Source organism: Neospora caninum, chromosome XII (assembly GCF_000208865.1).
Source record: "Neospora caninum Liverpool complete genome, chromosome XII".
In the NCBI taxonomy this organism is placed as follows: Eukaryota; Apicomplexa; class Conoidasida; order Eucoccidiorida; family Sarcocystidae; genus Neospora; species Neospora caninum.
In genome coordinates, this window is record NC_018398.1 from 1672465 (window position 1) to 1688708 (window position 16244).

The 16244-nt window shown below is 53.3% G+C and overlaps 3 protein-coding genes across 3 annotated transcripts; 1 reads left to right on the plus strand and 2 right to left on the minus strand.

Moving 5' to 3' along the window:
• Positions 1–2211: 2211 nt before the first annotated feature.
• On the minus strand, positions 2212–6461 carry NCLIV_062390 (conserved hypothetical protein; the record flags this gene model as incomplete). The annotated part of the gene is made up of 2 exons (XM_003885790.1): positions 2212–2468; positions 3248–6461. The coding sequence occupies 2 exons, from the start codon at positions 6459–6461 to the stop codon at positions 2212–2214; spliced, it is 3471 nt and encodes a 1156-aa protein (XP_003885839.1).
• Positions 6462–8700: 2239 nt separating this feature from the next.
• NCLIV_062400 (conserved hypothetical protein) lies at positions 8701–9924 on the minus strand (the record flags this gene model as incomplete). Its single annotated transcript, XM_003885791.1, has 1 exon — positions 8701–9924. The coding sequence occupies one exon, from the start codon at positions 9922–9924 to the stop codon at positions 8701–8703; it is 1224 nt and encodes a 407-aa protein (XP_003885840.1).
• Positions 9925–11874: 1950 nt separating this feature from the next.
• On the plus strand, positions 11875–15995 carry NCLIV_062410 (conserved hypothetical protein; the record flags this gene model as incomplete). The annotated part of the gene is made up of 3 exons (XM_003885792.1): positions 11875–12045; positions 12480–12713; positions 13410–15995. 3 exons carry the CDS (start codon positions 11875–11877, stop codon positions 15993–15995), a joined length of 2991 nt encoding a protein of 996 aa, XP_003885841.1.
• Positions 15996–16244: the final 249 nt, after the last annotated feature.

Sequence of the window (16244 nt, forward strand, 5' to 3'; positions counted from 1 at the left end):
AAAATCTGAGAAAAGAAGTTAAGGCAACGCCATTCCTCCGACTGGCCATCTCCTCTCTGCAGAAACGTAACTGCACAGAGACGGTATATGGGAAGTCGTTTTCGTTTGCATTTTTGTCTCCAAGCATCCTGTCGCAAATGGAACCCATCTAGCTTTCAGAGGAAGCATGTGGTTTCTCGCTCGTCGGGCATGTTTTCCATGTATATATATATATATATATATATGCCTTTCCATGTGTCGGGGAAAGGTGGGTAGAGTTACAGGTACATTGCCGGGTACACCGAACCGTGTAATCCCATTTTGCCCGGATGGGTACATGTCTCGTTTTGCTTGTTTCCCCTTCGACGTGCGCATGGCCGTTGCTTTTTTTGTGTGTCTTGTGTTCGTTCACTTTGTGGAGTGCGCGCGCTCTCTGAGATGTGCAAAGTTACTGGAAATGTGTCTTGTTTCTGTCTGTGCAAACGGCACAGATACGTGGACTTCTACGAGTTCTGCGACTTGATGACGTCGTAGACCCGTCGCCGTGCAGCACGACAGCGCAGTCCTGGCTTTCACTTGACCGCACCGAAACAAAATCGTGGAGTGGCTGATGAACAAGCGCAGTTTCTGGGGCGTCGGCTTTGGGCACGTGAAGCGCCTCACGTGCGGAGACCATTGATGCAGGCCTGCAGTCGGCGGCTAGAGTTCCTAGCCCCATGCCAGGGACGTGCAGGGAGGAACGGAAGGGGCAAGGCCCTCTGGGAGAAGACGAGTCTCATTGCTTCCAGCGTCTCCCAGGTGCGGTTGTGAAGAGCATTTTGTGTTTTAAGGGAAGTGACACAGCGCGTTTTCATCTCCGCATCGTTGTATCGGCTTTTTTTGCACCGTTGCCGGCAGACACAACTTGCGTGGCCTCCCCAGGCTCCCGCCTCTGTATGTCGTTTTCGTTAATTCCGTTTTCAACTTCTCGTAGTTTTGTCCACCGGCGTTGGCTGTCTGTCGCGGACTCACCGGGTGTTCGTGGGATGCTCTGCGCTGGCGAAAGGAATTCCATACAAATCCGTGTCGCGTTCGCGCGCTTGATTCAGAGCGAACGCGTGTCGTGCAAGGCTGTCGAAAGCCCGTTTCTCCCGCTGGGCGAGTGAGTCCCAGTACGCATGTGTGCATCTGCAGGTATACACTCCGTCTAGTCGTTCTGTCCGTTTGTCGCGTCGTAGCGCCTCGGTGAGGAGCTATGCTTCTACGGCACGGCGGGATCTCATTTTTGGTCTAAAGATTGGCAAACCTGGTTCTGAGAGGGCGGCAACAGACGCCCGCACGAGGGGTGTGCCGAAGCAGGAAAGCCGTGTTTTCTTTTTAGGTGTTGGCCGGCACAAGCAAATTCAGTTGGCATACATTGTCGTGAAAACCTTATTTTTCGCGGCCGGCTTTTTCGTGGCGGATTTGGCAGTCCCAGCAGTCTCCGACTTTGTCTTTTGTTGCGTCGCGGCGTACCAGTTGGGTTAATGTGTTTTCTGAGTCTTGCTGTGTTCGACGGAAACTTCCTAGAACAAAACCGGAAAAAATGTAGATGCTGCACATTTTCCCCTTTCCACTCCGGCCTCTGCTTTTCCGTGGCGGGGAAAGGCCCGCTATCGCCTTTTCGACAAAGTGCATTCCCCACGCGTTCTCGCGTCGCGATGGCTCGGCGCACGCAGGCCGCTTCGTCTCTTTCTGTCAGCAACAAACACGAGCTGTACCGACCTCGGGACGGGGACTCCGTGAGTTTCTGTTTCCTTCTCGCTCTTGGAGTCCCGAAAGACTCTCTTCTCGCATCGCGCGCGGGTGCCCCAACGATGCAGTCTCTGGTATTCATATGAGACTCTTCATACTGGAGGGGCGAGGCAGTGGACGCTCTTCGCCCTGCCGCGAGGCTGCTGCGACACAGTTCGATACGGCTTTCACATTTGCTCGCGAATGGCGGCTTCAAGATTTCACTGAAAACGCGTGGTTTGCGTGGCGGGCGTCAGCGACTGAGAGACCCACCTGCTTCGCAAAGGGTTTCGCCCGAAGGCGTGGATAGTCGGGAAGACTGTTTGCGAAGGAGGAAACGCAGGGAAGTGGAAACCGACGTGACTAACGACGAGGGGACATAAAGAGGAGACGACCCCGCACGGCTGTGCTTCACTGTGTTTGCGAGAACACAGGTTCAACAAGAGTCCTGAGAATCAAGCAGCCTAGGTTTTTCCCTGTTCACTCGAAAAGACTGGTGAGACCGCGGAGCATCTGAGAGACGATTTCGTCTGTACGATCGCTAGTAGCTAGATGCTTGCCACAAAGGAACTGTATCGCAAGAAGTTTCATGTGAATGCGCTTCTTCTTCGCGGGCATGAAAATCAGATCTCTGTCCCTTTGTCGGCACCGTTGGGCCAGCAACGCCATGAGTGCGTCTCCCCCGTTGGGTAAGGCTTTAGGCAGGCACGTCACCTGGGCCACCTCTTTTCTCAGGCCTGAACACATAACGAAAAGAAGTCCCACGAAGGTGGGTCAATTCTGGGCGACTCGCGCTTCTGGGAAGTGTGAAACGAGCCCAGTGCGAAGCTGGAACGGGGGTGCTCTGACACACCGCCGTTCCCTCGGCCACTTGCGGGTAAAAACGAAGCATTCGCCCGTACACAGAGACGCCTTCTGAGGCACAAATGCCAGCTCGTTCGGGAAGCACCAGCCTCGCTGCGCAGGGAACAGATTCCCCGCATCGAGTCAAGGCGCGAAAGGACCGGTGTTTTGACGGAAATCCAGTGCCTGCAGGAGGAGCAGTCTCTGTACTACACCGTTTGTGGCTTCGAGGATGAGCCTGGGGTGCTTGGGCGTGTACGTCGGAAGAACGAGGTGAAATGTTTTCGTTTAGAATACATTCCTTCGGCGTGCGCTCTTTCAGACAAAACGTGCAGCTACGCTTTTCGTCCATTCTTTTTCGACACATGCCTTGTTGTTGAACACAAAACAGAGGTCAGCATATTTAGGGACACCCCACAGCAATCGGATGAATGGCTTGGCTGCCTCGTGCTCGGTTCTCCGATCCTTCCGAGGTGCTTTTATACTTCGACAAACATCGGGTTTTTTGAGGTCATAGCCAAACTTTCGACGGAGGCAAAGCTAACACCTGGTTTCTGAAGGCGCGGCCTTCCTGTCTACCGGCGAGCATTAGATCGATCTCGTGTGTGCTCGTTTTACTGTGGCTGCACGCCTGTGGCAGTAGGAGGACGGGCGTGCACGAGCTTTTTCTTACTGGTAAGAATTTCAAACGCTTCCAACAGAATCCAGCGGAAGGCGTGACTGAGCGATTGTCGGTGTTGCATCTCTTGGAACAGCTTTTTGATAGGCACAGCGGAAAAGCGTTGAGACAGATGAGATAGTGTGCTGAGACGTCGAACCTGAAACTCTAGCAGAGCCCTCCGAGAATCTTCTGGAAGGTAAGGAAATGCATCCGGATCCGATTTCAGCCTTTTCCTTTCCTTTTTCTTCTTCTTGACCTCATTCGCGGATGCTCCAGAAGCGGATAGGTTTCCCTCCTGATTTTCTGCCTTCTCAGCTTCTGTCGGTTGTCCGTTTGCGGATTCAACTCTGGCGCTGTCTGCCTCTCCTTTCTCTGTCCCTTCGGAGCCGCTGGCAGGGACAAGTGCAAACTGCGCCTGGGGGGCGCGCTTTTCCTCGAATTCCGCCCACATCTTCTTCAACTCCATGGTCGAGGCTAATGTGGGGACATCAAAATCAATTTGAAGGAGCTTTTGGAGATCGTCCAGCGTTCTTCCGCCTCTCGCGCTTTCCTGTACCTCATTTGCGTTCTCCGCATCCGCGTGTGTGCTGTGCTCAACCGCCCTGTCTATACGTTCTCCTACTAGTGCCACGGCTCGGCTCTCCACGCCGCTGATGCCGTTTGTGGAACTGGATGCCTCAGCATCAGAGGAGCTGTGGGTATCCGAGCCGCGGTCCTCTGAGGAAAAAGCAGCAAGTGAGTCGAGTAGCTTCTGGGCCAACGCGGTCGCCCGCCTCTTCCGTACAGTTCCCTCCTCGTCTAGCGCCTTTAGAGCAGATTCGAGAGGTGTCTCTTCGATGCCACGTCCGACGGGACGCTTTTGAGATTGTGTCCGGGCTTTCCTGGCGAGGAGTGTTGCAAAAGGATCTTCCTCTTCGGGAACGTCAAAACGAGCCGCCATGTTCGCGCGGCGCGGCCGGAGAGACTGCTCTTGAACCGCATGGATAAGTCTGTGAACCCTTTTGTTTTCGCCTCCTGTGTCCCAACCGTCAACAAAGTTCGTGTCGAGATGGGGTCGGGGGCCGGTGGCGCCAAGTAGATCATCCATCTCATCCGGCTCAGTGACTTCTGTGTGCTCTTTGTCGGAGTCGTCGGCACCCGGATCATCTTCCTCCCCTTGATCACTCGATTCCTCTTCGCCAAAAAGATCTGCAAGTTTCTTTTTTGCACGCGCCAGTGCCTGCTGGAGCTCATCTGGATTCGCAGAAGGATCGAGGTGGTTCTCGTCGGCGTTCTTCGTCTTCCGTAGGAGCGGGTTCTCGCTATCCCCGAGACTCAGAAAGCTGAGAAGATGGCGCTGCAGATCTGCGTGCGCCGCGTCCAGAGACGAGAGCGGAACCAATGTCTTGTCAGCGAAAAGGTACCGGTCGATGGTGTGCTGGGCCACTTTGAGAGATAGTAAAACGTCCGGAAAGGTTCTAACGAAGTATCGTCCTTCGTAGAAGGAGATCGGCCACGGACTATCCACGAAATTGGGGTAGGCACCGTTACCGTCGTCTTCGTCCCCTGCCCAGATGGAGCTGCTTGACCTTTTGACCAAGGGGATCTTTTTCGCGGCGTTCTTAGACGCGATGTTACGAATCATGTTGTGGGCATGATGAATGAAGAGGTTTCGTTTTTCCTTCCACCGTCGCTTCCGCTGCTCCTTCCAAAAGCCGCTGGAGCCAAGGTCATCGAGGAGTTGATTCTCTTCCGTATCGTGCTCTGGGGGCACAAGAAGAGCGCTGGACGAGCTCGGGAGGAGAGTTCGAAAGACGCCGATCACAATCGTGAGACCCCAGACAAACAGGAGCACAGCATGAAGAAGAGGAAGAAGTAACAGCATATTCTCAGCGTGAAGGAGCACAGGCGTCTCTGCCGAGCAGGCAAGAGTGACGCTGAAGCCTGAGAGCACTCCAAGCGTGATCCACGTAAACGCAAACAAAACATTCGAGGATCGTTGCCGGTAAGGCATCCTCAGTAGACACAGAAGGACAAAGACGCAGATTATGGTAAAGGCGAGGACACTCTGAGTCCGTGAACCAAACGGATTTGCAGCCATTTCTGCAAGAGGGTCTATCGCCCAAGACGGCGTGTCTGTGGTGATAACGGAAGGTGACGAACCTCCCGCTCCAGATGTGTCTGAAGAAGTTGACGCGCTCGAAAGGCCGGAAGGGAACATCTGCTGAAAAAGCCAAGCGACACCCGTAGAGGGCTTATACGCCTGGTTCCCAAAGCAGGAAACCAGAAGGCAGAGGAGGAATTTGACAACCATGAGCGTTTGCCGGTGGTAAACTCGCCCCCATTCGCGCCGAAAAGATGTGAACGCCCACAACATTTGTACACGCCAGCTATCATTCAGGTGCAACATGTATTCCAGCTCTTTCTGTTGGACGTATTCTTCATGGTTTTCGTCTGTTTGCGCCACCAAATGGGCGTTCACTTGGTTGCCTACGTAGTACATGGCCATAACAGCTAGCAGGAAGGCAATTATCCCAATCACAACACGCCCTATGAACAGGCCTTGGTCGTCACATATTTCTGCTTGATCTTGACAAAAAACGATTGGGAGTACCGAATTTAGGTATGGGGCGAACATCCACGTCACCAGAATGACCCGTCCCTGGACAACACAGAGGCAGGCTTCATGCCAAAGATCAGCACCGAAATCGCAAAGCTTCAGCAATTTGGAATCACGATCTCTTATCTGTTCATCATTCTGCAAAGCGAATACGACGCTGAGGGACATACGACCTGAGGACTGCCGTTGCTTCCGTTGGAGCTCCTCGGCGCGTTCGCGAGCTTCCTGCCTCTTTTCTTTCGGGGATTTGGCAAAGCTTATCCATCGAGATCCCCCCCAGAGCAGCACTGCAGTAGCCAGAACGACGAGAGTGAAGACGCAAGCAAGAACGAGACGGGAGTTGGCGGTGGAACCTGCAGCGCTGGCAACGAGAACATTTGACGAGTCTAAGCGATTCAAGAGCAAGTGGAACAAGTCCAAGTTGGCCGCCAGCGCCGGAAAAGTATGTTGGTTCCAGGACGGAGGGAACTGGGGAAGAACAATCAGCCAGAGCAGGCACCAGACTTGGAAGGCATCTAAGGCCAGAAGCCATTTCTCAACCCAGTAGAGAGACACAGACCGCTGCGGCGGAAGACTGTCCAGAGAAAAGTTAGCGGCCATCGAGGCCGCTGGACCATCGCAACCCATGCTGGTGAAAAAGGTGCTTTGCTCTTTTGGTCCTGGACCCACGTTTTGGACTGGGAATTCCACGGGGACAGCATGACCCGAGCCAGTATCTGCAACCTGCATTCAGCGTGTACCATTGCGCACCGAGGATCGAGGGCGTTGGTGGAATCATCCCTATAAACGCAGCGACGCAGTGGCATCAAACTGACAGACTAAGTTCCGTTTGGAATGAGCTCCGGCGAAGTAGCAAGAAGAAGGAGCAAGGAGAAGGTACAGAGACAGTCATGGGCATTTTGATCCGAACACTGTTTCGAAAAGCGCCCTCAGTAATTTCTCCGTCAATATGATTCCTTTGATTCACTCAAATCGGTACGAATGTGGATAGACAGGAGACGGAATTTCTTGCATCGTCCGCGAGTGATTGCGTCGGTGGAGGAAGTACCAGGAGAGGGCAGTTTGTGGGTTTATCATGTGGTGTCTGTGCTGCTGAATCTGAGTTTTTTCCCTTTTCCGTGCCGGTAACTGAAATCCGGCCAAGCCTGATCCATTGGAACGACGTTCTTCACTACATGAACCTTAACCGCTAGTCTGTCCCCAAAAATGGTTCGGAGACAGTGTTCGACCTCAGCAAGCAGATTTACTCTGTTTCCAGGTTGACACCGACTGGAGTCGCTGAGGCAACGGAAACTCCTCGGGGGTGTGGGGCAAGCGTCATTCCACTGTTTCAAGTGCGTATAGCCGAAGGCTCGCCGAATTTACTGCTGTTCACACAACTCTGAATATTGCTATTGGAAACGATTAACGCGTCAGTCCAATACAGTAGCACAGGCAACTTCTTCAAGTGTGCGTTAGCCGAGGGCACCCTTCTTCGGGTGCAAGATTCTCACGAGGCACGAAGTCAGGCATGGAATGCCAAACAGCCCTCGAGTCAACTACATCGGATACCTTTTTTATGTAAGTTGACTAGGGGAGGAACTTGTCCGACGGTGAAATAGGAGGTTTCGCAACCGCGCAGCAGCATACAGGGATCACTGCATGCATAACCGGTGGCAAGCCGGCGGCCACTGGTCCCACAGAAAACGCCTAAAATTTCTGGGCATCTCGTGTAGTACCAGAACTGCTTTAAAGAAACACACTGATACTTCACGTATTGGGTATGTGAAAGATGGGGCTGTGTTCTACTATGTGCGTCCATATTTCGTTTATGCAAACAACTGGTGTCTACACCTTTCTCCAACTACGTACTTCACTTCGCCTATCTTTGGTCGAGCCTTATCCGTGGGTGATCTGAACCACTGTTGGATTCTGAGAGACAACGGAATGGTATGGCGAGACAGGCTGTTACAAAAACAAGCTGTGCTCAGTGCGCAGATCTACACAGTTTGAAATGAGTAGAGGACAAGTACTGTAACAACAAATACCTCGGGCTACAGGAATTGTTATACGGATGGCGTGCATATTATGTTAAACGGAGCAACACCACGTCATGTAGCTTGCCTAGTGGGGCAGTCACGCTGCCTGTTGCATAAGAATTCTTTGCTCTCTCGCGCGAAAGCTAGCGGCACAAAGAGTCCTCTACACGCTCGCTCGCGCCGATGGACTGTACAAACGTTAGGCAAAACCCAGTGTCTCACCTAATGCAACTGTGCGCACCCAGATTCCCGCAAAAAAATCCGCACACATCTGTTCTGCCCCACACGATCACCACATGAGCCTGAAATTCCGGGCGGCCCCCCGTTGCCGACGCCGCCCGCCAATTCTGAAAGTGAACAGAATCGCTCCACGATAAATCCAACGCAGACAAACGGCGCCTTTCCGCCTCTATGCCCCGTTTCCCCCCCTTTCCGCTACAGCGTATGAGAAAACTTGACTGTCCGAACTGCATTGAACCAGTAGCCTCACTGCCCGCCAACAATAACAGGTGTGCGAAGCAAGTATAAAACGTTCAGCCCCGCGGTAGGAACTTGTCGACTACAATGCCGTGGGCTTAAGAGCCCACTTCACGGCCGTGCAGCCACTCTGTGGGGACGAAGGGGATTTGCTGCCGTCCATCCTGATGTTTTCATAACCTCCCGACATGAACGTCGAGCCCAGATGCCCCGAGATGTTGCTTAGTCAGCCTGACAGGACTTGCCCCAGAAAGAGCGTGACCCAAACAGTGCGGAGGTACCACCCGTTCATTCCAAGTTTGAAGAAGGGAACTGTCCCATGACTGCTCTCTATCCATTTTTAGAAAGTGAGGGCATTCTTTTGAATTGCGTCAACTGGGATGCGAAGACGACGTGTCTTGAGCCGTTGGTTTCCGCCGATACACAATGCGGCCACGTGTGGGGTCAAGGGGACAGAATTCGACGTCTACCACGTCGAAAAGTTGCACGCGAATTCTGTTTAGACGCAACTTGCCGCCCAAACTGCACAGCATTTGCTTCCCCACCAGAGCAGGGGGTGTGACAATAGGTGGGGGCGAATAGGGGCCAGCGGAAGACGCGCCGTGGCTTCGTGGCTGAGAGGTCACAGCGGTCAGTTCGACCATAAAGTATCCTCCAGGCAGAGCCGATACGATTTTCCCAGACGCTGAGAAGGTGCTCGTGCCCTGTTTGCCACTCTTTTGAGCTCCTTGCTGCGCCACCTGTTTCGGGTTGCTCGTGCTGCTCCGGCTGCCGAACAGCGTCGAGTAGCAAAAACCACTCGCGGGGCCGGCCCCGCCAAATGCAGGCAGAAAAGCAGAACCTGCCGTTCGGTCAGGGGAGCTGGCGAGGCTGCTCAAGACTCCCGTCGAACAGCCAGCAAGGCAACCAGTGGGAAGCGGAGCACAGGGAGGGTAATCGTGGAGACTTGAACTGCTCATTCGCTGGCTGTCAGTAAGCGCCTGGCGACGAGAACGTGTCCGTCCTCTGGTTCGTTTGTCTTGAACTGAGAAGCGCCTGGCCCAGGGTGTCAGCAGTCTCCCAGATGAAAATTGTCTCAGACGAGACTCCAGTCCTGAATACCCGAGCTGATCTCGAGAAGCATGACGACCGCTGTAGCTACAGCGAATAAACAAATACGGTCCCGGTGGCTGCAGGCGCCAAGTTTTGCAAGGCATGTATTCCACTGGGCACTTTGCTTCTGCAAATAACCAAGAATTCTGAAAGGACAAAGCCAGTTGCTGACGCCATGGTCTATCCCCGTGTGAAGTCAGTAGCTGGACGCTACAGCCGCTACCCGCCGACACCACAGGAAGGTGGACACGAACGAGTGGCTGGGTGGAAAGTGGCGGGCCATCGAATGGTCGGAGATGTCCACACGAGGCCGTCTGGAGGGCCGGTCGAGGGAAGCCGGGGCTAGACTTAGCCGACTGGCAGGTGAGATGAAGCAGTGCAACGAAAAGCAACGCCGAAAATGCAGAAAGTGACCGACGTGGTGAGCGCACTGCGCAGGGGGAGGATGCAACTGAACGAAATGGTTCCCTTGTTGCCTTTTGGCAGCCAGAAAAAGCGGACATGATTGACTTGATCACGAACGCTTTCAAAGTCCACGAGCGGGATCAGTTCCAGTCACGCAGAGACTGCCTGTCCACTCCGTAGGGAGCGACGTAAGCATCAGTGTTCCCGCGGTTCACACTTACTCGTGAAAAATAGTGTTTCTACAGCCAACTCGTAGAAACTCGAAATGTGTGGAGGGCGGGCACTTTCCTTTCGGAGTCGCATTCGCCACAGCCAAGGGGGACGAAAAGTCGAGGGTGATGTCGCAAGACACGGCAGTGTACACGCACGCGGGAACTGACCAGCGCCACGACCGGAAAAAGCGGTACAGTTACTGGAGCACACCGGCCTGCTCCCTATGGCTCCGCCTCGCTGCAGTTTCTTTTATGTCGCCCGGTCGAAACCAAACAGCGCGGATAACGCGGCATGCACGAAAACAGCTAACAGATGACCCCGGTAGTGACCTCTCTCTGCGGCAGTGACTGCAACCAAAAGAAAACGGTCATCTGTCTACGTCTCGGAATTACAGCCTACAAAAAGAAGTGTGTAAGTGCGTAGACAGTGCGTTGAAAGCTTTTTTCTTTCCGAAAGTTCGTATCCGATGAGCCTGTCGCCGATGAACGAGTTGGACTGTGGCAGCGAGGGTGCGGCGCCTTTTCGTAGCCAGTGCTGCAGATTGCACACCACGAAATCTTTGTTTAATCATTATTTCTCCGGATGAGAGTCTTTTTGAGCCACGAAGAAACACACATGCCAACTGAATCTCGCCATTTTTTTCCGTTTATGAGGAATGGACAAAAGACAACACACCCGCCTCCTCTTGGCAGAAGCGGCGGGTAACATGCCCATACCAAGAGTGCGCGCCTGCAGCCCAACTTCGATGCAGGTGTAGTCCTTTCGAAAGCTGAAGTGCTGTTACATTCCAAGAGCCCAGCGGTTCACTATTTGCTTCTGCACCCTTCAGTTTTCGTCATCGCAAAGCTGATAGCTTGTGTACTCTTTTGAGACGCGGCACGTTTGGGGGGTGCATGCGAGTTCTCAATCCTGCCTTCAACACCGACCTACGTAACGGTAGCGCGCCTTGGTTTGAGGTGGACGATCACAAGCTGCTTTTTTCTGCCTCTTTTAGCCATCGCCTCCACTGAATAGCCTTCGCCTTGCAAATTTGCCTTCCATGTAGTTTAGACGCGCACCTATGCCTTGTTCTTTACCGTGCCGTGGGAAACCCTCAGAAAGGTCGATTCAGGTTCCAAAAGATCCGCATGTTAGGATGAAGTCGTGTGTGTTTTGAGGCGGAAAAGCAATCACTCTACTGTATGAAGCAAGAACAGCGGCCGATGCCCTGCTCGTCCTCGAGCTCGCTGAACGGAGACTCCCGGCTATCGACGGATCTGTTCTCAAGTCCAACCACAGTTTCCCTTTCGGCCGGTACATACTGAGGTGTAAATAATTTTGTCCACAGATGATCATTTGCACTTCGGAGGCTGAATTTATATCTGGTACGCAAGCGTGGCATGTGAGGCAGGGAGAAGCAAAATTCCAAACCCTCTGATCGCTGGGCTTGTTTTGAAAGAAATAGGTTGTGCCCCTCGTCGCTTATTGCAAGATACAAGGAGAAACGCATGGTGGGAGGACCAAATTTCCGTTGTCAGCAAAGAAGAAATTGGCTGTCAAAACGTATATGCAGGCAGAGCGGAGTCTTCAAACGAGACCAATAATCGTTCGAGCAGCATTGTTTCTGCTTTCAGAAAATTCGAGGTGTTACCAAGTGACCGGCACCAGTGGATGCCTGCAACTGCTTATTCAAACAGGAACGCTGCGCCGGGCATTTTAATGTAAACGAAATTCAGTCGCAGGAGTAACAACACTTACTATTGCAACAGGATTGGCATACCTTTCACAGGATATCTGGACCATTTTGTCTGTTGTCTATACGAAGGCTTCTCCGAACGGTGACTCAGTGATGCAAAATGGCGGGGATTGGTATTCAGACTCAAATTCGCCACAATGCCGAGGATATCCGGAACTATTTTGAGGACCTCAGGAAGTGGGAGAAAGAGATGAAAGAGAAAGAGAGAAAGGAGCGCAAAACTCGACACACCCCCGAACCGGCTCTACCACAGACCTCACGGCTGTCTCAGGTGCGTGGAACGGCAGCTGTACGGTGATGGCAGAAACATTTCAGACGCTTCTGCTGATGTGACTGACGACAGCTATTCTTTTGTCATTCGACTAAGTTCATTTGCATAGGAGACGGGACTGCGTCAGAAGACAGGGTCATTCGCCTTTGATGGCTTTTCGTTCGCTCACCTACCGACAACCGAGATTTCTGAAGTAACGCTTTCTTCTGTAGCAGCGTTTGGAGGAACCGAATGTTGTTGGACCCCAACAACAAATCCTTCCCGAAGCTCCTCTAATTTAACTTCGATCTCGGGCGCCGCATAGGCTCTCTTTTCCGTCACGAGTCACGACCACTGCGACACAGAAATACACACCGATTTTCATTTACATCCAGCTGTACTCTGTCTTAAATTCTCTTCAAGGTCTCTGCCTGTGCTTACAATCGATCGTGCAGCAAAAGAGTCTCGAGCGGCAGCCGTTGCCTGAGCAGCAGCTTTCATATCCGCGAGAAAGAAACCGGACGCTGGCCCGCGACGAGAACTCGTTACCCGCGTACTATTCCGCGTGGGATCGTTTCAATGTGGACGAGGAACTCGAAAAAATCGACAGGGAAGATGTGAAAGATCCTGGACTAATTACTGCTTCCTCCAAGGCAGCACCACCGCAAATTTCACGGCATCTACCGAAGGTACATTTGTTTTGTCAAACGCCTACATGCGTGTATCGATATCCGTGTGTAAGCGTAGCATTCCTTTTCTGGGCACTGCCATCAACACTTTCTGCATCACCGGATCACGTCTGCTTCGAAACGACAGCTGTTGCAATCGATCTCGAGTTGTATTCCAAATATGCAAGACAGCCAAACCCCGTCGAGGATCTGCACACCGTATCAGCGCACAACCCTAAGGAGTCTGTATTCGTGTATGGTAATTCCTTGGTCGCCTTCCCGACAGAAATGAGGATCAAAAAACGTACAGTTGACACCGTTTCCCCCTTTCAGGCAAAGAAAACCGCCGTAGAGCGATGTTCACGTCACCAGCTAACATGGATTCCCGATCTTTTCTCCACGTCTTTTTCAGGAAAAGTGCGTAGCTGCGTTCACACCCGGCAGTTGAACACATGCCCAGTACCGTCCATTCTCACGGACGTTGCAAGCGCTCTCGGACAGCGCGACTGAAGCACCGGCCCCATTTTAGAAGATGCCCCTGTAAACATGGACACCAATGTGACTGAGTCTCTGTTGCGTCTTTCTGTGTGGCGCTCCTTCTCGAGATCTGTAATCCTTGCAACCTCCAAAGAGTTTCCGCTTCCATGCATGCAACTGGGTTCTTTAGCGGGGAACACGACACCGGCGTTTGTCGTTTTTGCGTTATGCGAATGCTAGATTGAAGAAAATAATCAAGTGTTACGGTCGAAGATGAAGGTGCTGACGCGCGTCGGTCGACGCCGCGATGCTGCACATGACGCGGAGGCTCAATCGGGGGCTTCTCCGCAGAGCGTTACCCTTGAACAAGGCACCCAGATGCAACTGCTCGCCGATGCTGTTGCCGAGGCGGAAGCCAACGTTAAGAAGGCGTTAGTTCTCAATCTCAACGGCATCGAACAATTTCGACAAAAGAGCCTTCGCAGCGCTTCGCGAGCGTTTCAGCTGGCATTCGCGGCAATGGGGAAACCGCCTGTGTTTTGCGGTCCGCGATCCGCTGGCTCCAATCCACAGGCGTCGTCTGGTCCGAAGCCAGCAGTGTTTCGACATTTTGCGAAGCTCCAGTCTGTGGTTTTGTCCAACGATGGATTTGCCCAGCTTGGACTATCGCGAACTGCCACAGCTCTTGAGCGCACAAGGGAGGCGAAGAAACTGTGGCCGGAGAGCCCCTTCGTCGCCTTCTTAGAGGCCACGTGCTCACGGAAAGCTGGTGATTATGCTGCTGCGATAGCAACACTCAGACGTTTGGAAGTGCAGATGCGTCAAAGTCAACGTCCTCAGGAAACGAACCGAGCTCAACCGGCGTCGACTGGAGGTGACTTGGTGTCTGAAGACTCTTTTGCCGCTGCACTTCAGTCGCGAGGAACTACGGAGCTGCGAAAGCCAACAGGGGAGGAAGCTGCTGAAGTGTTGCAACACGACAGCCTCGACGCTTTTGAAACAGAGGACTTTGACGGCCTGAGCTCTGAAGTCGCGATATATCACCCAGACAGCCCAGAGCAGAGGAACGCCTGTGGCACAGTTCACCAGCGAGGACGAAAGGATTTTTCGTTGACAGGCGCGTCAAGCTCTCTGGATGCTGAGAGCGAACCAAAAGCTCTTAAAGACCAGCAGATCGAGAGTTGGAGTTTGAATCCCGGCACCCAGGTGGCGAGCACTGGTGCAGAGCCTGCGCTTGCAACGCTGCGAGGTCGAGGGCCCACCACGAAAATCAGTCTAGCTGATCGGTTGAAAGCGGATCTCGAGGAACTCCGAGCTCTGCAACGGGAACGGCAGCTCGTCGCCAGAAAGATCCGACAGCGACGTTTCTACGAAGAGACGGTGGAAATTCTAGACCGTATGCAGAAGCTCCGAGAGGAGCAGATTTCGCCACTTCCACGTGACATCAACCGGAGCGGCAAGGTCAGCACACGGGCGCAGGGAGACGAGCGACAAACGGCGAAGGATGACAGAAAGAATGAGGTCGGGAAAACGGGAAAGAGGAAGTCTCGCGCTAACATAGATGCAATTGCTCGGACCCTAGTCGCCACGCCGACGCGAAATTTAAGTCTTCACCTCGTTGAACCAACGCATGCTACGAGCGAAACCTCGACCGTTGCCTCGGCTCGTGCTGGAGCGGTTGATCCGGCTGACGTTGGGGCGCGTGTTGTTGAAGCTAAAAGCGCCGGCGGGCCGGAGGCATTCCCAAAAGGGAAAGTTGAAGATGAATCGCGGGCTCCGGTGCCAGGCACCCCCCAAACGCCGGGTGCGACAATTCGTAGAGAAAGCGGGGAAGGACAAGCAAAAAGCTCCTCAAAATCCGAAGAAGGGTTCAAAAGCAGAATTCTCACTAGCGTAGGCGCTGGAGGGGCGAATGAACCTCTCAGACAGGGCCCTTTGCCGGCACTTCCAAGTACATCCCCGCTTCCAGTAACCTTCTTCTCCTTTGTCCAACAATGGAAAGCAAAATGCCGGCATCAGGTGCATTTCAACACTGAAGAGGGGGACGATGGCTTACGTGAATCCACAAAGCTAGCCAGTGCGTTAACAGCAGGGGCTTCGCCGGAGAACAGAGGAAGAGCGGCGTTTTCAAGTGTCCAGCCTGACGACGGCAGCGAGGAACAGGTTATATCGACGCAGCCTCCCCGCACCGCAGAGCCCGTCCTGATGGAGGAAAGCGCATCGCGGTCATCAGCCAAGTGTAAGGCAAAAGCCACCATGGGGAGGAAGGTGTGCCCCATCTGTACAGTCGAGAAAGGTATCTTGCTTGAGCGCCTGGCAACTTCAGGTGTGATCGGGCGGCTTTTCGGTGCCTCTCTTGAGGCGGATATCCTCGCAGAGATACTTGGTGTTTTGCTAGATCTACTCGCCGCCTCCGAAAATTCCGCATCTGCGGAATGCACAGCAGTATCTGGAGACTTCACTACCTGCGACGAAATGAATGCGACGAGGACAACGGTGGCTGGATCCCCGAACTGGTCTCTTTCGCGGGTAAAACAAGTCATTGCAGAAGTCCTGACCCAGTTATGCGACGGTCAGACCCGTTTCTGGTCGCTGCTTTACCAGTTGGAGCCTGACGAGCTCGAGAGCCTGAAGAAGGCGATCGGCCTGTTTGTGGATGACGTGGCAGCAGAAAAGGCTGCGGGAAAATATCACGAATCCTCAGCTTTCTCGAAGGAACCTGCTCTCTCAGAACAAACGCCCCGCACGAATCCCAAGAGCTCCGCTCAAAAGCAAAAGCTGCTGGAACAGATTCATCACCGTCTCGCGAGCTGGACGTGCTCCTGAATGAATGGTGTGCCTGCCTGGAGTGGCCAAAGCACAAAAAGTGTTTCTCAGACAAAAGCATGCCTCTTCTCTCAGGGGCGCCATTACGCAGCGCTGGCCTCATAGCTCGCTACACGTTTAGCTTCTACTTCCAGTCGGAGTAACCTTTACTGCGACACCGGTGCTCTGCAACCTCGTTGCTTAGCCCCTGCCTCCACCGACTTCACTAACGTGACGCATCGTGATTTTCGTTCGCACACACCACGCAAA